Source organism: Mobula birostris, chromosome 15 (genome assembly GCF_030028105.1).
Source record: "Mobula birostris isolate sMobBir1 chromosome 15, sMobBir1.hap1, whole genome shotgun sequence".
Lineage (NCBI taxonomy): Eukaryota > Metazoa > Chordata > Chondrichthyes > Myliobatiformes > Myliobatidae > Mobula > Mobula birostris.
The window spans coordinates 45992595-46015871 of NC_092384.1; the positions used below are offsets into that span (position 1 = coordinate 45992595).

Below are 23277 nucleotides of genomic sequence, written 5' to 3' on the forward strand. Positions count from 1 at the left end.
AGTCCAGGACCAGCCTATTGGCTCAGGGTGTCTGATCCTCCAAGGGAGGAGTTGTAAAGTTTGCTGGCCACAGGCAGGAATGACTTCCTAAGACGCTCAGTGTTGCATCTCGCTGGAATGAGTCTCTGGCTGAATGTACTCCTGTGCCCAACCAGTCCATTATGTAGTGGATGGGAGACATTGTCCAAGATGGCATGCAACTTGGACAGCATCCTCTTTTCAGACACCAACGTCAGAGAGTCCAGTTTCATCCCCACAACATCACTGGCCTTACGAATGAGCTTGTTGATTCTGTTGGTGTCTGCTGCCCCAGCAGACAACAGCAAACATGATCGCACTGGCCACCACAGACTCGTAGAACATCCTCAGCATTGTCCGACAGATGTTAAAGGACCTCAGTCTCCTCAGGAAATAGAGACGGCACTGATCCTTCTTGTAGACAGCCTCAGTGTTCTTTGACCAGTCCAGTTTATTGTCAATTCGTATCCCCAGGTACTTGTAATCTTCCACCATGTCCACACAGACTCCCTGGATGGTAACAGGGGTCACTGGTACCTTAGCTCTCCTCAGGTCTACCACCAGCTCCTTAGTCTTTTTCACATGAGGGCCATGGCAAACCTTCAGCTTGCGCCTCTTGAGGTAGTCCATTGTGGATTTTGAGTGTAGGATCATTATCCTGTTGTAGAAGCCATCCTCTTTTCATCTTCAGCTTTTTTACAGACGGTGTGATGTTTGCTTCCAGAATTTGCTGGTATTTAATTGAAATCATTCTTCCCTCTACCAGTGAAATGTTCCTCGTGCCACTGGCTGCAACACAAGCCCAAAGCATGATCAATCCACCCTCGTGCATAACAGTTGGAGAGGTGTTCTTTTCATGAAATTCTGCACTCTTTTTTTCTCCAAACATACCTTTGCTCATTGCGGCCAAAAAGTTCTATTTTAACTTCATCAGTCCACAGGACTTGTTTCCAAAATGCATCAGGCTTGTTCAGATGTTTCTTTGCAAACTTCTGACGCTGAATTTTGTGGTGAAGATGCAGGAAAGGTTTTCTTCTGATGACTCTTCCATGAAAGTCATATTTGTGCAGGTGTCGCTACACAGTAGAACAGTGCACCACCACTCCAGAGTCTGCTAAATCTTCCTGAAGGTCTTTTGCAGTCAAACAGGGGTTTTGATTTGCCTTTCCTAGCAATCTTACGAGCAGTTCTCTCGGAAAGTTTTCTTGGTCTTCCAGACCTCAACTTGACTTCCACTGTTCCTATTAACTGCCATTTCTTAATTACATTACGAACTGAGGAAACGGCTACCTGAAAACGCTTTGCTATCTTCTGATAGCCTTCTCCTGCTTTGTGGGCATCATTTATTTTAATTTTCAGAGTGCTAGGTAGCTGCTTAGAGGAGCCCATGGCTGCTGATTGTTGGGACAAGGTTTGAGGAGTCAGGGTATTTATAAAGCCTTGAAATTTGCATCACTTGGGTTTTCCTAACGATGACTGTGAACAAGCCATAGCCCTAACAAACTAATTAAGGTCTGAGACCTTGGTAAAAGTTATTTGAGAGCTCAAATCTGTTGGGGTGCCCAAACCTTTGCATGGTGCTCCTTTCCTTTTTCTCACTCTCAAATTGTAAAAGGAAAGGTACGTCGCATCCGGAGTTTCTCTGGTTAGCGTTCGATTTTCCTCCATGCCTCACTAACGTAGTGGGGAACCGCGTACAAGGCAAGTTACAGCAGTGGTTTGCCATTGCCTTCTGCCGGGTGAGTTTCCAAAGAGATCACCAGCTCGTAACCCAGCATGGATGGAAAGTGTGCAGGAGAGCCGGCTGGATTCAGACTCAGGACCTTTCGTCCCGAAGTTCGGCGTGATGCTACTATGCCACCAGCCGGATCTCTAAAATTGTACAAAACAAAAATAATACATAAACTACTCAGACACAAGGAAATCTGCAGATGCTGGAAATTCAAGCAACACACACAAAAAATGCTGGTGAACGCAGCAGGCCAGGCAGCATCTATAGGAAGAGGTATAGTAGGTGTTTTGGGCTGGGACCCTTGGGCTCGAAACGTCGACTGTACCTCTTCCTATCGATGCTGCCTGAGCTGCTGCGTTCACCAGCATTTTTTGTGTGTGTTAATACATAAACTAATCCTGCTTAAAATGTTGAAAAGAATGTTTCATCTTTAACTTTGGCGTTTGGAGATCAGTTCATCTTTTACTCGCTTAGCTATTCACAGTAACAGAAATTTTGATCGGGGTGCCCAAACTTTTGCATGCCACTGTATGTTAGTTGTAACAGTGATAGATTAACCTACACTGATGAGTTAGCATTCTATAACATGAGGCTTCTTACAAGGAGAAAGGAATCCATTTATAAGATGTCATCTTAAACAATTAAATGCACTTATGAGTTTTATTTTCTTTCTGTATGATACAGGTCTGTTCTCCATTCCCTCATTGAGTCTCTCTGGAGCAGTGGTTCCCAAACTTTTGGGTTACTGAGCCCTTGGCTCCCAAACTACATTCCCACTGCCCTCCCCCATCCGTTACATAAAAACTATAAAAAAATTTTGATTTATGATGCACAGTGAAGGGAAGTATGAACTGCAAATTCAAAGAAGTGACAAAAAATTTCAGAAATTATTCATATCTATTTTTCGTAATATAATTTTTATTGAATTTTCAAAAAGAATACATGAAAAAATAGAATCTACCCTCCCCTCCTCCCCTTAACCCTCCCCCCCCCTCCCCATATATAGTCCTACCTAAAAAGAAAGAAAGAAAAGAACCGCCTGGGTATTGGAAGGTTTCCACATGCTCCATGGAGTTCAAAATAAATTTGGTATAATTATTCATTACTTTCCCCAAGTGACCAAAGTCTTTATCGGAGCACTTAAATATGCCATCCTATCTTTTGTAAATAAGGGCGCCAAATATTCAAAAATGTTACATATTTATCTCTTAAATTATAAGTAATTTTTTCGAGTGGAATAGAACTAGCCATTTCATTATTCCAACGATCCATACTGAAATACGAATCAGATTTCCAAGTAACTGCTATAGTCTTCTTAGCTACTGCCAATGCAATTTTTATAAATTCTTTCTGATATTTATTCAATTTAAGTTTCGGTTTTATCCCTTCAATATCACCTAATAGAAATAATACAGGGTTATGTGGAAGTTGAGTTCCAGTAATTTGTTCCAATAAGATTCTTAAATTTATCCAAAAGGGTTGAATTTTAAAACAAGACCAAGTAGAATGTAAAAAAGTACCAATTTCTTGATTACACCGAAAACATTTATCAGATAGATTTGAATTTAGTCTATTTATTTTTTGCGGTGTAATATATAATTGGTGTAAAAAATTATATTGTACTAATCTAAGTCGAACATTTATTGTATTTGTCATACGGTCAAGACAAAGTCTTCACCAATTTGTTTCATCAATATTAATATTCAGATCTGTTTCCCATTTTTGCTTTGACTTATGGGTTCCTTGTTTAATTGTCTGTTCTCGAATCAAATTATACATACAAGAAATAATTTTTTTAATTTTCCCTTTTTGTATTAAAATTTCAATTTCATTAGGTTTTGGCAAAAACATTGTTTGACCCAGCTTACCTTTTAAGTAAGCCCTTAATTGAAAGTAACAAAAGAAAGTATTATTAGATATTTTATATTTATCCTTTAATTGTTCAAATGACATCAATATACCTCGTTCAAAACAATCTCCTATAAATTTAATCCCTTTTTGGTACCAATTATATAAAAGTTGATTGTCCATTGTAAAAGGAATAAGTCTGTTTTGGAACAAAGGTCTCCTTGCTAATAGAGATTTCTGTGTTTCATTATCAACATTTATCTTATTCCATAGATCAATCAAATGTGTTAATATAGGAGATTCTTTCTTTTCCCGTATCAATTTAGATTCCCATTTATATATAAAATCTTCAGGTCTATTTTCTCCTACCTTGTCTAGTTCTATTTTAATCCATGCTGGTTTTCGATCATCGAAGAAAGATGCAATAAATCTAAGTTGATTTGCTTTATAATAGTTTTTAAAGTTTGGAAGTTGTAACCCTCCTAACCCAAATTTACATGTCAATTTTTCCAATGATATTCTTGACATTTTACCTTTCCAAAGAAATTTTCTCACACATTTATTTAACTCTTGAAAAAATTTCTGTGGCAATTGTATTGGTAATGTTTGAAACAAATACTGTAATCTAGGAAATATATTCATTTTTACAACATTGACTCTACCTACTAATGTTATTGGTAATATCATCCATTTGTCAAGATCTTCTTGAATTTTTTTCAATGGTGGTAAATAATTAAATTTATATAAATTCTTTACATCATTATCAAGTCTTATACCTAAGTACTTTATACCATTTACCGGCCATCTAAATTGGGTTACTAATCGACATTGACTATAGTCTCCTTTAGTAAGAGGTAAAATTTCACTTTTATCCCAATTTATTTTGTAACCTGATACCTTCCCATATTCATCCAATCTAGAAGATAATTTATGTAACGAATGTTGTGGGTTTGTTAAATAGATCAAAGCATCATCGGCAAAAAGATTAATTTTATATTCCTCCTGATTAACTCTAAAACCCATAATATCTGGATCAATTCTAATTAGTTCTGCTAATGTCTCTATCGCCAATACAAATAAAGCAGGTGATAGTGGACAACCTTGTCTAGTTGACCTTTTTAACTGGAATGGTGTTGAAATTTGAGAGTTTGCCACTACTTTAGCTTTAGGGTTAGAATTTAAAGTTTTAATCCAATTTATAAAAGATGTTCCAAACCCATATTTTTCTAGTCCTTTAAATAAAAAATTCCATTCTAATATATCAAATGCTTTTTCTGCATCCAAAGCTACTACTATACTCTTCTCATCCCTTTTTTGTGCCAAATGAATTATACTGAGTAGCCGGGTTACATTATCTGCCAATTGTCTATTTTTAATAAATCCTGTTTGATCCATATGTATTAATTTTGGTAAATATTTAGATAATCTATTTGATAAAATTTTTGCTATTATTTTATAATCCGTATTCAATAAAGAAATAGGCCTGTATGATGCTGGTTTCATAGGATCTCTGTCTTTTTTTGGCAATACTATTACAATCGCTGTTGAAAAAGATTCTGGAAGTTTATGTATTTTTTCTGCTTGATGTATTAGTTTCATTAAAAGAGGAAATAATAAATCTTTAAATTTTTTATAAAATTCAGGTGGAAAACCATCTTCTCCTGGAGATTTATTACTTTGGAGTGATCCTAAAGCTTCTTCAACTTCTTTTAATGTAAAAGGCATATCTAATCCCTTCTGTTCTTCCAAATTCAATTTTGGAAGAGAAACTTGTGATAAAAACCTTTCTATCTCATTAACATCATTTTGGGATTCTGATTGATATAATTCAGAATAGAAATTTTTAAAGGTTTCATTTATTTCAAGAGGTTTATAAGATATTTTATTTGCCCTTGTTCTAATTGCACTTATTGTTTTGGAAGCTTGTTCTGTTTTCAACTGCCAGGCAAGCATTTTATGTGCTCTCTCACCTAACTCATAATACCTTTGTTTAGTTCTTATAATTGCTTTTTCCGTTCTATATGTCTGAAGCGTATTATATTATAACTTCTTATTGACAAGTTGTTTTCGTTTTTCTTCTGACATATATCTTTGAGATTCTTTTTCTATTTTTGTAATCTCTTTTTCCAATTGATCTAGTTCTGCCATATATTCTTTCTTAATTTTAGACGTATAACTTATTATCTGGCCCCTAAGATATGCTTTCATCGCATCCCATAATATAAATTTATCATCCACTGAATGAAAATTTGTATCCAAAAAAAATTGAATCTGTTTTTTCATAAAATCACAAAAATCTTGACGTTTTAATAATGTTGAATTAAATCTCCATCTATAAGCCACTTCTTCCTTATCAGCCATTATTATTGTCATTAATAAAGGGGAATGATCTGATAATATTCTTGCTTTATATTCCATATTTTTCACTCTGTGTTGAATATGCATTGATAATAGAAACAAATCTATCCTTGAGAAAGTTTTATGTCTATGGGAGTAGAACGAATAGTCTCTTTCTTTAGGATTGATTCTTCTCCATATATCAATCAGATTTAAATCCTTCATCAATGATAAAGTTAAATTTACTACCTTCGATTTTATAACAGCCTTGGTTGACCTATCTAAGACTGGGTCTAAGCAAAAATTAAAGTCTCCTCCAATTAATATTTTTTCATGCGCATCCGCCAAATTCAGAAAAGCTTCTTGTATGAATTTTGCATCATTTTCGTTTGGTGCATAAATATTCATAAAAGTCCATAGTTCAGAAAAAAGTTGACAAAGTATAATCACATCTCCCCGCAGAATCAATTAGTACATTTTGTATTCTAATTGGTAACGTTTTATTGATCAAAATTGCTACTCCCCTCGCTTTTGAATTAAATGAAGCCGCAACAACACTACCCACCCAATCTCTCTTTAGTTTCTGATGTTCTGTTTCCGTTAGGTGCGTTTCCTGTAAAAAAGCTAAATCTATTTTCATTTTTTTAATATGTGTTAAAATTCTTTTTCTTTTCACTGGTCCATTAAGCCCGTTAACATTAAAACTCAAAAAATTCAATAAATTAGTCATTATTCTTAACAAAGTTACTCCAATCTAAAACATTATTTATCTTCTCAACTCTCATAGTTCCTTGGGGAATCTCTTTAAACTTCACCATGTTGCTATGTGTCTCCCTCCCAACCTTCCAGGCAGAAAAAAAAAGATAGAAAAAATACAAAAAAAGAAAAAAACAAAATACCCCCCCACTAATGTTGTGAATGAAAGGATACACAACACTACCCCCCTCCATTTTACGGGTCGTGGCAAAAGCCACGCTTGCACACATGACTAGCATAGCAATCGATCAGTGCTTCTTCCAGCTCCCCCGCAACAAAAAAAACATATATATAGACAAAATTAGTATTACTATTCCCAACTAATATTCCTTCAGTTTTAACCTTTCTTACCCCCCCTCGTATAATTAATAATATATTTATACATTCATCCAGCTTCAAAAATCCAACAAGTCCATTCTTTAACCCAATCTTCATCTCAATCTATCTCGCTCTCCTGGGTTTGTTCTTGTATCTGGTGAATATTCAGAGAATCTCGCACAAACTGCTCTGCTTTCTGGTGTCATCAAAAAATCTTTTTTCTCCACCAAGCAAAAAAATCTTCAAGGTTGCAGGATAACGCAGTGTAAATTGATAACCATGATCCCATAGGGTTTTTTTCACTGGATTAAATTTCTTCCTTCTCTTCAAAAGTTCGTAACTTATATCAGGGTAGAAAAAAACTTTGTTCCCTTTAATTATCAATGGCCCTTTTCTATCTTTGGCAGCTCGAGCAGCTGCCTGTAGGATTCTTTCCTTGTCTTGAAATCTTAAGAATTTTATTAAAATCGATCGTGGATATTGGTCATCTTTTGGTTTTGGTCTTAAAGCTCTATGTGCCTGCTCAATTTCAATTGGTCGAACCTCCTCTTCCATTTGCAAAACATCCGGGATCCATCTTTGAAAAAATTCTATTGGTTTATCTCCCTCCATACCTTCTTTAAGACCAACATTTTTAATATTATTACATCTACTAAAATTTTCCAACATGTCCACTTTCTCCAAGAGTCGGTTTCTTTCCGAATTCGAGACAAGCAGATCATTTTCTGTTTTTTCCACTCTATCATTCATATGCCCCATTGCTCTTTCCATCTTCTGAAGCTTCTTATCCATTTTGTCCTGTCTTGCCATAACTTTATCATAGCACATCTTCGTATCTCTAAGCTCTTCTCTTACTTTTCTTAATTCAGCTGTTAATTGCAATATAGCCTCTCTCATGTCTCTATCATCTCCTTTACTTCCAATCGCTTCCAAAATCTTCTTCCTCTTCTTCATCTGTGTTCTCTGCAGAATCCAATTCTGACTCTGAGTCAATTGCAGTGGCTGTCGGTTCTTGTAGTTTGCGTTGTGTCGATTTACGCATGCGCTCTTCTTTGTGCATGCGCATTTCTGGTTTCTTCGAAGAAGCCGTTACCACCGCCATTGCTCCCTGTTCTACCGAAGGAGATCCAACCTGAGTCCGAGGCTCCATCGTTGCAGTAGGCCCTTTTTTCTTCCCATCTCGCGGCTGCTTCGCAACAGCAGACTTCTTTTGTTGCGGTTTAGGAGGCATATCGTAAAGTAGTCTTACAAAGTTTATAAATAGTTTTCAGAAAATATTTACTAACTTTGTTTTGTTTAAACGGTACTTTACTGATTTGTTGCAGGAGAGCTGGATTTACACATCTCAATCCCACGCCATCACATGACGCCCCCCCCCATTCATATCTATTTAAAGCTACTAATAAAAATATTTCTTTATTTAAAGTAAAAACAATTTTCATCAACAATTTTAGAGTGTACATTAGTAGTCCATCTATTCACTACTTCATTGCTTTTTCATCTTTCAATGAGATGGATGGGCTTGGTGCACTGATATCAGCTTTTCAACATCAGGTTCGATATCACTCGGAGGGAGTCTCAGATTCCCATGTTAAGTAATTTGCAGTCTGTTTCATTGCTTTGAATGAAGTTGGCTGACTGCACTGGAATCACACTTGCTAAATATGATGTTGGAAAGGCAATAGAGAACATCTTGACCTTTTACCACAGTGCAGGATAGCATTCCGAGATTTCTTTCTGCAACCAAAGTCTTGATATGATTTTTTTGTTTTAAATTTCACCTTCAGCTTAAAGTAATTTTGTAGCAAGGTCAGTTTTTCCTATATACTTCCTGTTAATTCCTCCATTATCAGTGTTCAGGAATGGATTTATTACCCAATATGGAATTTGGATAAGAGATGATGTTGAAATATCTCTGACTTGTCTGTGAGCAGCTCACCCATTTGGGCACAGTATACTTGAAGATCATCATCGGGTATTCTCTTTCAATTCAGTCTTGGAAATTGGAAAAGCTTACAACGGCCATCATTGCACTTAAGTAGGGTTTACTTGGACAAAATTGTGGAGATGATGTTTGACTTTGAGATTCACATCATTTCCTTGAAATTGAAGACTGACTTCATTAAACGGCCTATAATTCTGGCAAATGAGCAATGTTATGCTTAATATTCTTGAGTTGATTGATGAATGAAACATTTGTGTCTTCAATGAATTTTATCATGGTTTCAAATAGTACATAAAAACATCTGAGGCAGTTTCCTTTTGGGAGGCATCTGACTTCTGTGTGGAACAGCAAGTGTCCAAACTGTTCATTCTCAATACAAAACTCTCAGAATAGCCAAGAATTAAGAGCATGGGGTGTGATTTTATTTGCCGCTCATAACAATATTAAATGAATTGTGCAGCTGATCACTTTGATTCTTTTTCGACAAGATGTCTGTGAATTATATAGTGAGTGGTAAATATAAGGTACAGCTTTTTCAAGAAAGTAATAACCCCGCAGTGGTGTCCTGTCATTAATGGTACCCTATCTAATGCACAGTAAGAATGTTGGTGAGAAAAAAATAATCAACAATCCAAAATACTGACCCCCCCATACCTGTTTCTAGTCCCCTTGAAAATAACAACTCTTGAACCATGCTTCCATCTTTTATGAGGCAAACATAACAAAGAAGCGAAGATTTGTTGCTTAGCAAACTTGACTCATACAACTGTAGAGCAGATTCTGTTGTCCTAAGTATGTAGTACAATGTGTCTTCCTCATTCTCAGATATTTTAACTATTTGTCTTTGAACAGAGTTGTCGTTGAATGCAATCGCTATAATTATGTAACATCCTGGTTCACAAGTTTACTGCTATGCTATAGATATTTCACTTTAGCAGTCTGTTCTGCTTTCAGCCTGTTTGGGTTACCATTGAAGATGAGGGATATTTAGGAATGTGTGCCATCCAATTAGGATAGTGGAACTGGGAGGAAGTTCCAGAGAATGCTGGGGAGAGAGGTTTTGTGAGGGGCACAAAGGTTGGTCTTGGTCTTTGTTCAGTGGGAGATGAAGAGAGAAGATGCTGGAGAGAACCTGTTATAGGATTTGATCCAGTGGGGATGATGATTCGATGGAGCCAAGTTGCGGATGTCTACTGGGGATCAGTGAATATAACCTTTGGAAGATTTGAGCTCTAACCTGTGTACATTTGACTGTTTAATTATAAAGGGCCCTTTTTGTCTTTTTCTTTCTTCTCTCTACTAACTCTTTAGTAAAGTATACTTCTTTCCATTGTATGCCATGTGCAATCTGTTATTTCGAGCTGTAACAGGACAGCAAGTCACAAAGCAATCACACCAATTGGGGCTTTGGTGGGCGAGACATCCCAATCTCTTGATTTGATGGGACTGGAGCATGTATACCCCAGACATACAAGGCCAGAGAAAGATGGGTTTCTCAGCACTGAGTTGGGAGACTGCCAGTGACGGCTAACGAGCCATTTACTGAGATGCACGGAAAGAAAGGGGGTTTCCTTTGGTCTGGTAACTTATGCAAAACCATACTCAGAACCTTACTTCCTGCTAGCAGAATCAGTTCTTCTCCAATTGTATGGGGCTTTCCAGATTTAACGGTGAGCTTTGCAATGTATGAAGCACACAAACCATTACAGTTTTGTTGTGAAGTGCTGGCAAATATGTTTTGTAGTGTTTTCTCTTTTTGAAACTTTCCATGAAGTGACTGAAAATAAGCCAAGTTCTTGTTTGCTTTATCAGAGTGTATTCTGTTCAAATATTCAAGGAGCCTGGATGGTTTCATTGCCTACTTTGAAAAAAATGTTTTCATATAACAGGCACATGGCTGCTGTTGGTTGCTCAGTGCTAGTATAAATCTATGTTTCAGATACTCCACACTATATCATCTACACTTTTTTGTTTGCTCTGCTTTTGCCATTTTCATTATGAATTAATGATCATGGTCATTTGCCTGTTAAGTACAAGCTCACGCTCTGCGAACAATAAAGTGTAAAATTATGACGTCAGCAGAGCTCAGGCAAAACATGACCCTCTGCCTTAAGGTACATACAGTGGAGCAGCGATACCTTGGTTGGGCCATGAGCTAGAGAAATGTGGTTAACGCATTCAAAAGAATACATTCTGAATTTTACACCATTGAAACCCATGCCATAATTCACAGGAATTTTGTCAGTGTTAATGCGAATGTTAAACAGCTAACACTGTTAGTAGTGAATGGCAATAATGTTCAGGCTGTGAATGGAAATAACTTTAATGCAGTTTTCTCATGATATGCCAAATGCAGAAATGTCATTTTGCTTTTTCACAACTGTAATGCACTTCAAGCAAAGTCTAAGGGAATGATGGGCTAGCAAGAGTTGAGATGGTTAAGTGATCCTTATAATCAATTATGAGGCACTGAGGATCAAATGCTTATAATAAGTAATTAATTTCTTAAGCCTGTAATCCATCAGCTGCCCCCTTGCTACTGAATACCCTTCACCAACCCCGTTAGTCTTTATCATTCCCTTATAAACTCTCACTGCCCTTGGGAGGTGTGGTGGGGGTACAATATCACCCACTTTGGAAACCACTGGTCAAGAAAAATGGCCAAGTTTGAACAAGCAGAATCTTCCTGATGAAGGGTCTCAACCCAAAACGTTGACTGTTTACTCTTTTCCATAGATGCTATCTGGCCTGCTGAGTTCCTCCAGCATTTTGTGTGTGTTGCCTAGATTGCCTCAGGTATGTTTTTTGGTCCGACATAGTTACTTGAGTTCTGCATGATAAATTTGGCAAGTATTTCCTTAACTATTACTTGGAGACTGCAAAGTAGACTTGGTGGACTGACTGGCCTAATATCTTATGGTCTTATTATTCTAATTTTAAGAAGCTATGGAGTGCCTCTATCTGATTTTTTTTTTTACATATATTGAAAATACTCGTGCAAGTGTAGGGTCTCTGTTTTATCTTGAGATGTGCTCAGTTTCATAAAAATTACTACACTTCAGTTGAGACTAAACATGCATCTAAGTTTACAGACTTAAGTGTACAGACTTGTGCAAGTCTTTCCTAACCTTTTTGAGTTGGGAAAAATGAACTCAAATTTCAAGTAACTGATTAGAATTTCATCTTGTCTTTACACTAGTGATTCCCTTGTAGTCCAGACCATCCTTGTATACAGCACAGAAAAGTGTTGTTATTTTACTTGCCTCCACCTCTTTGTGGAAAATGTTATCGCTCAGGTTGTGATTAAATCTTTTGCAACTCATCTTAAGCCAATATGCTCTAGTTCTTTAATCCCCAACCCTGAGTAAAAGGCTGTGTATATTCTCTTATTTATGCCCTTATTTTTTTTACAGATCTTTTAGATTAGTCCTGAACCTTCTATGCTCCAAGGAATAAAGTCCTACTCTGTCCAACTGTTCCCTGTACAGTAACTCAGTGTGTTGTATCCTGGCAACATCCTCCAAAAATCTTTTCTGTGCACTTTCCAGCTTAATGGCATCTATATTATAGCAGGTGACCATAACTAAACATATTTCTTCAAGTACAGCCTCACCAATGTCTTGTACAACTGAAATATAACATCCAATTTCTGTACTTATTGCTGTGATTGATGACGCTTAGCGTGGCAAAAGCCTTGTTCACCACCTTGTCAACCTGTGACACCGCTTTCAGGGAACTATGGCCCTAAGACCATTAAGAGCATTCTGACTGGCTGTGTCACTGCCCAGTACAGGAGCTGCACCAACCTTGATCGCCGGACACTGCGGAGAGTGGTGCGGACAGCCCTGCACATCTGTGAATGTGCACTTCCCTCCACTGAGGACATTTATAGCAGCATGTGAAGAAAGAAGGCCTGGAAGGACACTGGGGACACCAGTCACCCCAACTATAAACTATTTCAGTTGCTTCCATCTGGCAAATGGTACTGCAGCATTAAAGCCAGGACCAGCAGGTTACAGGACAGCTTCTTTCTACAAGCCATTAGACTTAAGGCTGATTTATACTTGTACATCAAATGTACGCCGAAGGTACTGCGTACCCTATGCCGTAGGGTGATGTGCACCTCCCCAAAAATGTAACTCACGCGTCGTGGCGACGCAGACTGCAACAACTGTGATTGGTCTGCTTGGTAGCATCGTATTTCCTCATATGTATTTATGGTTGCTTTTCCCTGCCATGTCTGTACACTGATGCGAAATAAATGGTTGGAGATGATGAACCAAATCATCAAACCTACCTGCCAACATCCGAAAGTACTTGAAATGCATTTCCTCGTCCATGTCTCACACGAAAAAACTCAACACAGTGGCATAGAAACCCCACTGCCAACTAGCGTTTTGGCGGTGAATTGCAGAGCGACTCAGACACAACTACGCATGCTCGCTACGGCGTAGGGCTACACAAAAGTATAAATCAGGCCTATGGTGTAGCCCGTACGCACAAGTATAAATCAGCCTTTATAAATTCACATGTCTGTACATTGCAACGGAGTCACAACGCAAAGATTTTTACTCCCTCGTTGTGGAATGGATGTAAGATTTAAATAAATTCAATTCAATTCAAGCCCCTCTGTTCAACAACACTCCCCTGGGCTCTACTGTTCACTCATTAGTATTTGTCACCCCAGTTACCCAACTTACTCAAGATCTTCCTGTAATTCTTGATAACCTTCTTTACAGTTTAGGATACCATCTATTTTAGTGCCATCAGCAAACTTACTAACCATGCCTGTATATTCTCATCCATATCATTGATATAGTTACAAACAACAATGGATCCTAACCCCTGAGGCACACCACGAGTCACAGGCCTTTGCTTCCTACCATCAAGCTAATTCTGTATCCAGTCAGCTAGTTTCCCTGGATCCCATCTGATCTAATTTTCCAGAGCTCACAAATCCCCGTAGACTATCAGTAATCAATCTCTGTTCTTATCTTCTTTAGAATCCCCGACAATACCTACACAGATATTAACCTTACTGATTTTACAGCTTCCATGTAGCCTTACTTAAATAAAGGCACAACATTAGCTACTCTCAACTCTTCTGATACCTAATCGATCGCGTATGATAATGCACATGTCTTAGCCAGGACTTCTACAATTTCTTCTCAATCTTCCCACGGTGTACTTGAATGTACACGATCAGGTACTGAATATTTACCTACCTTGAGCTGCAAGCAATCAACACGAGGAAGTGAGTAAATAGAGCTACCTTTTCAATCAGGTCCACCATCAAGATTTAAAATGCTGGGCTTCATGGCAATTTCTGAGTTGGGCAACCAATCAACGAAAGGGATTCATTAAAAAGAACAAATAAAAATAACAAGTGCAGGCAGAGCAGCTGTTCTTTTGAGTGTGCCAGTGTTTAGAGTGGCTTAAGCAAAGTCAGGCATGAGCGAGATAAAGTATCTGATAAGATTCTCTTTTTTTTTGTTCTTACTTGTTCATTCATTGTCTATTGGGACAGAGTGATGTAATGGAAATGGCTCCAGGGATGGTATTTTGTACTGTATGTGGGAAGTCTGGGAGACCTCCAGTCTCCCAGATAAACACATCTGCACCAGGTGTACCGAGCTGCAGCTCTTGAGAGGACATGTTAAGGAACTGCAGCTACAGCTTGATGACCTTCGACTCATACTGACAAATGAGGAGGTAATAGATAGGAGCAACAGGAAGGTTGTCACCCCTAGGTTGCAGGAGACAGGTAACTGGGTGACTGCCCGGAGAAGGAAGGGCAATGTCCAGCCAGTGCAGAGTACACCTGAGGAAGTTCCTCTCAATAATAAGATACACCTTTAGATACTGTTGAGGGGGACAGCCTGCTGGGGGCAGCCACAGTGACCAGGCACTGAGTCTGGTGCTGTGGCTCAGAAGAGCAGAGAGGTGAAGAGGACTGCAGTGCTGACAGATTCAACAGCCAGAGGAATGGAGATTCTGTGGGTGAGATAGAGACACCCAGATGGTATGTTGCCTGTCAGGTGGCGTGGTCAGAAATGTCTTGGATCAAGGGCGAGGGTGAGAAGCCATATTGAAACCAATGACATTGATAGTCAAGGTGAGACAGTTCTGAAGAGAGATTTTAGGGAGCTAGGTAGAAAGCTGAAAAAAGGGACATTCAGGGTAGTTACCTGGATTGCTGCCTGTGCCATGTGCCGGTGAGGGTAAGAATAGGATGATCTGGTAGGTGAATGGATGGCTGAGAAACTGGTGCAGGGGACAGGGGTTCAGATTTATCGATCATTGGGACCTCTTCTGGAGGAGGTATGACCTGTACAAAATGGACAGGTTACACCTGAACCCAAAGGGGACCAATATCCTTGCGGGCAGGGTGGCTAGAGTTGTTCAGGAGGGTTTAAGCTAATTTGGCAGGGGAATGGTAATGACAGTGCTTAGGATGAGATAGTTCGTTTACAAATAAAGGCAATGTGTAATGAGACACCTAGCAAGGAGAGGCTGATGATTGGGTAAAATTGCAGTCAACAGGATGAATTACAATGTAAAAGGCAGTCAAAATAGAAAAGGGTGAATACAGGACTGAAGGTGTTATATTTGAATGTGTGTAGTATATGGAATAAGGTAGATGAACTTGTAGCATAGATACAGATTGCCATGTATGATGCTGTAGGCATCACTGAATCATGGCTGAAAGGAGATTATAGTTGGGAGCTTAAAGACCAAGGATATACATTGTATAAAAAGGATAAGCAGGCAGGCGGAGGTGGTGGCATGGCTCTGTTGATTTAAAAAATGAAATCAAATCATTAGAAAGAGGTGACATAGGGTCGGAAGGTATTGTGTCATTGTGGATAGAGCTAAGAAACTAAAAGGGTAAAAAGACCCTGATGGGAGTCGTATACAGACCCCCAAACAGCAGCAAGGATGTAGTCTATAAATTACAATGGGAGATAGAGAATGCATGCCAAAAGGGCAATATTACAATAATCATGGGGGATTTCAATATGCAGGTAGATTGGGAAAATCAGGTTGGCGTTGGACCCCCATGAGGGGGAATTTCTAGAATACCTATGAGATGACTTTTTAGAGCAACTTGTGATTGAGCCCTCTACAGAATCAGCTATTGTGGTGGATTGGATATTGTGCAATGAACCAGAATTGATTAGGAGCTTAAGGTAAAAGAACCCTTCGTGGCAAATGATCATAATGTGATAGAATTCACCCTGCAATTTGAGAAGGAGAAGCTAAAGTCAGATGTATCAATTACAGTGGAGTAAAGGGAATTACAGAGGCAGGAGAGAAGAGTTAGCTGAAAATGATTGGAAAAGAATACTGGCAGATATGACTGCAGAGCAGCAATAGCTGGAATTTCGGGAAGCAATTCAGAAAACGCAGGACATGTACATCCCAAAGAGGAAGAAGTATTTTAAAGGCAGGGTGATGCAACAGTAGCTGACAAGAGAAGTCAAAGCCAACATAAAAGCTAAAGAGAGGGCATATAATAGAGCAAAAAATTAGTAGGAAGTTGGGGAAACTTTTAAAAACCAACGGAAGGCAACTAAAAAAAGTCATTAAAAAGGTAATGATGAAATACAAAATACAAAAGGTTTCTTCTGATAAATAAAGAGTAAGAGAGGTGAGAGTAGAAATCGGACCACTGGAAAACGATGCTGGAGAGGTAGTAATGGGAGACAAGAACATGGCGGACGAACTAAATAAGTATTTTGCGTCAGTCTTCACTGTGGAAGACATTAGCAATATATTCGAGAGTGTCAGTGGTCAGAAGTGCGTGAAGTTGTCATTACTAAGGAGAAGATTCTTGGGAAACTGAAAGGTCTAAAGGTATATAACTCATCTAGATGGTTATACACTCCAGGCTTCTGAAAAGGGTGGCTGAAGAGATTGTGGAGGCATTAGTAACGATCTTCCAAGATTCATTAGATTCTGGAATGGTTCCCAAAGATTGGAAAATTGCAAATGTCCCTCCAATCTTCAAGAAGGGAGAGGCTGGTGGGGGGGGTGGGGGCGGGATCTTTGCTTGCTGCCACTTATGCGCAGGAGGGAGGGACTGGGGGTGACTTTGAGGTTCTAAAATTTAGCTATCATTCATTCTTTGGGGTACTCCTCTATTTTCATGGATGGTTGCGAAGAAAAAGCATTTCAGGATGTATATTGTATACATTTCTCTGACATTAAATGTACCTTTGAAACTTTTGAAAGGAAATTATAGGCCAGGTAGTCTGACCTCAGTGATTGGGAAGACGTTGGAGTTGATTGTTAAAGATGTGGTTTCAGGGTACTTGGAGGCAACTGGTAAAATAGACCTCAGGCAGCATGATTTCTTCAAGGGAAATCTTGCCTGACAAATCTATTGGAATTCTTTGAAGAAATAGCAAGCAGGGTAGACAAGAGAGAATTTGTGGATGTTGTGTACATGGATTTTCAGGAGACCTTTGACAAGTTGCTACACGTGAGGCTGCTCATTGGCGGAAGGCAAAGTGTGGGAATAAAGGGAGCCTTTTCTGGTTGGCTTCTGGTGACGAGTGATGTTCCACAAGGGTCTGTGTTGGGACTGCTTCTTTTTGCGTTATATGTCAGTGACTTGGATGACAGAATTCATGGCTTTGTGGCAAAGTTTGCAAATAATATGAAGATGGGTGGAAGGGCAGATAGTTTTGAGGAAGTCGGGAGGCTACAGAAGAGCTTTGGCAGATTAAGAGAATGGGCAAAGAAACGGCAGATGGAATACAACGCCGGGAATTGTATGGTCATACACTTTGGCAGAAGAAATAAAGGATAGACTATTTTCGAAATGGGGGGAAAATTCTAAAATCTCAGGCACAAACAGACTTGGGAATCCTTGTGTAGGATTCCCTGAAGGTTAATTTGCAGGTTGAGGAAGGCAAATGTGATGTTGCTGTTCATTTCGAGACGGCTAGAATATAAAAAACAAGGACTTAATGTTGAGGCTTTATAAAGCACTGTTGAGGCTTCACTTGGAGTATTATGAGCTCCTTATCTTAGAAAGGATATGCTGACACTGGAAAGGGTTCAAGGGAAGTTCATGAAAATGATTCCAGGATTGAACGGCTTGTCACATGAAGAACGTTGGATGGCCCTGGGCCTGTATTCACTAGAATTCAGAATAATGAGGGGTGACTTATTGAAACCTATTGCCTATTGAAACTTACTGAAAAGCCTCGAAAGTGTGGATGTAGAAAGGATGTTTCCTATGGTGACAGAATCTAGGACCAGAGAACCCAGCCACAGAATAGAGGGACATCCCTGTAGAATGGAGGTGAGGGGGAATTTCTTTAGCCAGTGGGTGGTGAGTCTATGGAATTCATTGCCACAAGTGGCTGTGGAGATCATGTCTTTATGTACTGTATATTTAAGACAGAGGTTGATAGATTCTTGATTGGACAGGGCATGAAGGGATACGGGGAGACGGCAGGAGATTGAGCTGAGAGGAAAAATGGATCAGCCGTGATGAAATGGCGGAGCAGACTCAATCGGCCAAATGGCCTAATTCTGCTCCTATATCTTGTGGTCTTCAGAAACTTTAAGATGTCCAGTACATCCCCTGCTGTAATGTGTGCTATCCTCAATATATCCCCATTAACCTTCCCAAGTTCCCTAGACTTCATCTCTTCCCTTACAGTAAAAACAGAAAAGAAGTCTTCATTAAAGACCTGGCCCATTTCCTGCAGCTCCACAATTGATATCCATTTAGGTCTTTGACAAGTCCTATTCTCTCCCCTGTTACTTTTTTCCTTCAATACGCATAAAATGTCTTTGAATTCCCCTTAATATTTGCTGTCAAAGCTATCTTATTCCTCTTTGTCCTTCTGGTTTCCCTCCAGAGTATACCACTACATTCCCTGAACTCCAGGGATTTCTTTGATCCCAGCTCCCTGTGCATGCACCTAACCATGCCTTTTATTTTCGGACTAGAGCCTTAATGTCCCTTTATAATTCAGGATTCTCTACTCCTGCTAGCCTTGCACTTCAGAGCAGAATCATACAGACTTCTCGCTGCCTTACTTTTAAAAGCCTTCCACTTGCCATGCCCTCTTCTTGCTGCTGCCATAAGAAGGAGGTGCAGGAGCCTCAAGTCCCACACCACCAGTTTCAGGAACAGTTATTACCCCTCATCCATGAGGCTCTTGAACCAGGGGGGATAAATTCACTCACCCCCAACACTGAACTAATTCCACAACATACGGACACTTTTAAACACTCTACAGCAGTTTTCGATATTTATTGCAAGTGTGTGTGTGTGTGTGTGTGTGTGTGTGTGTATATGGGGGGGGTAGGTACATGTGTGGGTTTTCATTGATTCTGTTGTATTTCTTTGTATTTACTGTGAATGCCTGCAAGAAAATGAATCTCGTAATAGTATATGGTGACATATATGTACTTCGATGATAAATTTGCTTTGAACTTTGAGGTCTTGTTTGTGCAGTCAACTTGTGCAAGTTTTATCTAATGCTGCATAATTAGTCCTGTCCCAAATTAAAATTTTAAATTGTTGACTAATTCTATTCATTTCCATAACTGTGTTTAAAAACTAATGGATCTATGGTCATGGGACCCAGTCTTCCCCTACTGGCTTCTCAGTCACTTGCTCTGATGTATATCTGAAGAGTAAGTCAAACCTTTCCCTCTTCCAAAGTGGGGTTCTTAGTATATTTCCAGAGGGAACTTTCTTGAATGCACTTTACAAATTCTGCTCCCATCTAAGCCCTTAGCCCTATGGCAGTACCAGTCTATATTAGGAATGTTAATGTTTCCTCCTTTTACAGCCCTATTGATTTTGCAAAACACAAGAGGCTGGAAGAACTCAGTGGACCATGCAGCATCTATGGGCAGAAGTGAACGGTCAACATTTTGGGTTGAGACCCTTCATCTGCACGTTTGTTCCTCGAATGACCATTGACTATTTGAGGGCTTATAGTACAATCATAATAAGATTATCCTTTGCTTATTTCTCACAGCCACACATAAAACCTCATTGGATGATCCCTCGAGAATTTAATCTCTGACTTACTGCCATGATGTTCTCCTCAATCAAAAATGCAATTCCCTTTCATTTCTTTCCTCGAATTCTATCTTGTCTGCAGCAGCTGTACCCTGAAATGTTAAGCTGCCAATCTTGTCTCTCTCTTAGCCATGTTTCTGTAATAGCCCAGTTTATATTAGGAATGTTAATGTTTCCTCCTTTTGCCAACCCTATTATTTTTGCAAAACACGATGCTGGAAGAACTCAGTGGGCCAGGCGGCATCTGTGGGCAGAAGTGAATGGTCAACATTTTGGATTGAGATCCTTCACCTGCACTGGTCCAGTTGAATGGTCTCAACTCTCCATAGATGCTACCTGATCTGTTGAGTTTCACAAACCTCTTGTGTACTTCAGCTGCAGTCTTGTTTCCATATTAGCCCAGTAGCATGGATCTATCCATGACTGAGTTCATCCCCTTTTATTTATTCCCTTTTCTCAGTTCAGCTCCTAAATGAGTGATAGCTCTTGGTTGATCTTGGTCAGAGGAAAGCGATAATTGTTTTACTGCACCACAAACTTTGGTACGAAATTTTCCAGATAATGCTTTGCAGATTCAAATCCCATTTCAGAAGTCATCTCACCAGCTAGATGGAATTGTTCCATATATCATAAATTGGTTGCTCTTAGGAAGGTTTATTTGGACATCTTAAGAAAAAAGCCTTCTTGCAACTCTCAAAATGGCAGCCTATTTCTTTTAGTCACAGCACAGGAGAATGCACCTTTTCACTTGAACTGTTTTATTGCTTCTCTAGCATTTTTAAGAGGTAAAATTAATGTAATGTATTTCTTTTGTTCTCAAAACAGGTTTATTTTTCTTGAAGCATTTGAGATTTTGTACTGCTATACAGAAGATGATTGAAATTACCATTATAAAGGTAACACTAATTATTGCCACCTCTTTAGGAAGATCTGAATTCATTTGATCAGACTGAAATTTCTTTTTGAACTGAATTTTTCATTTCTACAAAAGATGCTGTAACAGATATATTTTTGAGACCTTGTAAGAACAGATGGTACTTGCTATTATGATAAAAGAAGTGTATTTATATTTCTCCATTGTTGATGTGATGATTATCCCATCATGATGTTTGGAAAAAAATAAACAATTTCCAAATATTTAAATCAATTTACCAAATGTATGTCAAATTGAGAAGTATCGATAAGCAAGTACAATTTGGCCATGATACCATGCATTCGTATGTTTTCTACTTAAAATTTAAAAGTAATGTGCAACATATTCATTTTAAAACTAAAAATGATTTATCATTCTGATTCTCTAAGAATCAGGAAGTGCTGAGCAGTGGAGATAATTGGAAAGAGCCTTCAAAGCACAACATCTCTTTTTAAAAACTTCATTCAGGCCATGACGCACAGAAGTCTTACCCATTTTATGAAGAGGGTGTGTCCATGGAAAGTATTTCATCAACCAGAAGTTTGTATATTGAGAGGGTTAGTGTATTCTTATGGGTGCTCAGTGCTCTGCTATTCGTTAGAAAGAAAAATAAGTGATGTGTAATCAAGCAGTGAATGACATGTTATCAAATGTTTAAGATTGAATGGCCATGCATTTCATAAGGATGCTCTACTTGGGCATCTACAGATGGTCATTTGTACACTTTATTTTTATGTAATGGAGCGTTCTAATGTGTGTCATTCGTCTACAAGCAAGATTTGATGCCAGGCCACATGAGATACTGAGACAAAAACTGTCCAGTTAGTAGGTTTTAAAATATTTCAAGGAAATCCCTTAAAAAGAAAGGAGAATTCAAGGCAGGTAAGTTGTATCTTGGCAGTTAGATATAAATTTGCCTTTTGTGTGAGTAATTATAAATACATGCATACAATTGGAAACATGTTGACATCTCGAGAGGGTTGTAGAAATGACAAACATTATTCAGATGTGGATATGACTATGCAGGTATACGAAAGCAAGAATGAGAGTTCTAAAGTTGAGGCATAGCTCATATATAAGCAATATAGATTGAGAACACGTTAACATACTATTTACCTTCACTAGCTGTTCTTGCATACATCTGTATCTTGTCTATCACAACATCAATGTTTATTTACTAAAATTATTTCTCAATTTTTTTAACCAACATACATAATCTTATATTTTTCCAAAATGTACCACCTTGCCTGCTCATTTAATGTTTTTATTTTCCTTTGCAGACTTCAAACTTGCTTTCCCAATTAGCTTGGTACTATCTGCAAGCTAGAATGCTCTGTCTTTTCATATAAATCATTAATGTAAATTGTGAATAACTGAAGTCCCAGTACTGATCATCCTAATATGCCAACCAGTGTCTTGTCATTTCTGCAGCAAATGATATCACCTAACATCCCATACCTTTTCACCATCTTCAAGCACAAGTCAGAAGTCCTCGCTTGGATAAATGCAGCTCCAGTTCCATTCGGAACTTGATAGTATTCAGGACAAAGTAACCAGCTTGTTTATCACTGCCATTCACTATACCAAATATTCATTCCCTTAAGCTTTGGCACACTTTGGCTGCAGTTGGCAACATCTACAAAATGTAATGCCTAGGCCACTCCAACAGCACTTCCCAAACTTGGGGTGTTTGCCATCCAGAAGCAGTGTAGTGGTTTTACATCTATTGCATTCACCTCGGCTACTATTCTTAAAATTTGTGATTTTGGATGATTATCATTAATGCACTTATTACTTCTGCAACCATTTCTTTTCAAATTCATTGTTGCAGACAGAAGGCTTTGAAGATTTCTGAATTTATTTTATCCCCTTTATTTTCCAAGTATTTGCTGTTCAGTTACAATATTGTAAATAGTTCATTAATGTCTTTAGATTCTTCTCCCCACCCCCCCCCACCATCACTTCTATCTCTTTATAGAGTAAAAATGTAGATGGTTGGGTTATTAAAACAATTATTTTCTTATTTCCTCTTTGAATTGACACAATTTTGAGGCTCTAGGTACACTAGATATTGGTTGAAAATTGGTGTGATCATTCTGGGCACTTTATAATAACTCCTGAATTACTTAATAAAATTGCTTTAAATATATATTCATCTTTGCTCCTTACATCATCCTTTATTCCATTGCTGTAATGCTATAACATATGTAAATCGAATGACAGCTCTCTACACAGATTGTGACACAGCAACAGTAAATAATTTTGTTAAACTGGACTATTAAAACTGAAAAAACATATACTCATGATTAACATAAACTACCAAGATTGGGATATCGATCCAAACAGTTTTTTTC

General features: G+C 38.4%; 1 protein-coding gene across 1 annotated transcript in view; it reads left to right on the forward strand.

The window, feature by feature from the left end:
• tdrd12 (tudor domain containing 12) overlaps positions 1 to 23277 on the forward strand; it is a 197954-nt gene that overhangs the window by 9214 nt on the left and 165463 nt on the right. The window contains exons 2-3 of the mRNA XM_072279710.1: positions 11691 to 11750; positions 20836 to 20906. Coding sequence (XP_072135811.1) covers positions 20883 to 20906 — 24 coding nt within the window. The 5' untranslated portion in view covers positions 11691 to 11750; positions 20836 to 20882. The remainder of the gene's footprint in view (positions 1 to 11690; positions 11751 to 20835; positions 20907 to 23277) is intronic.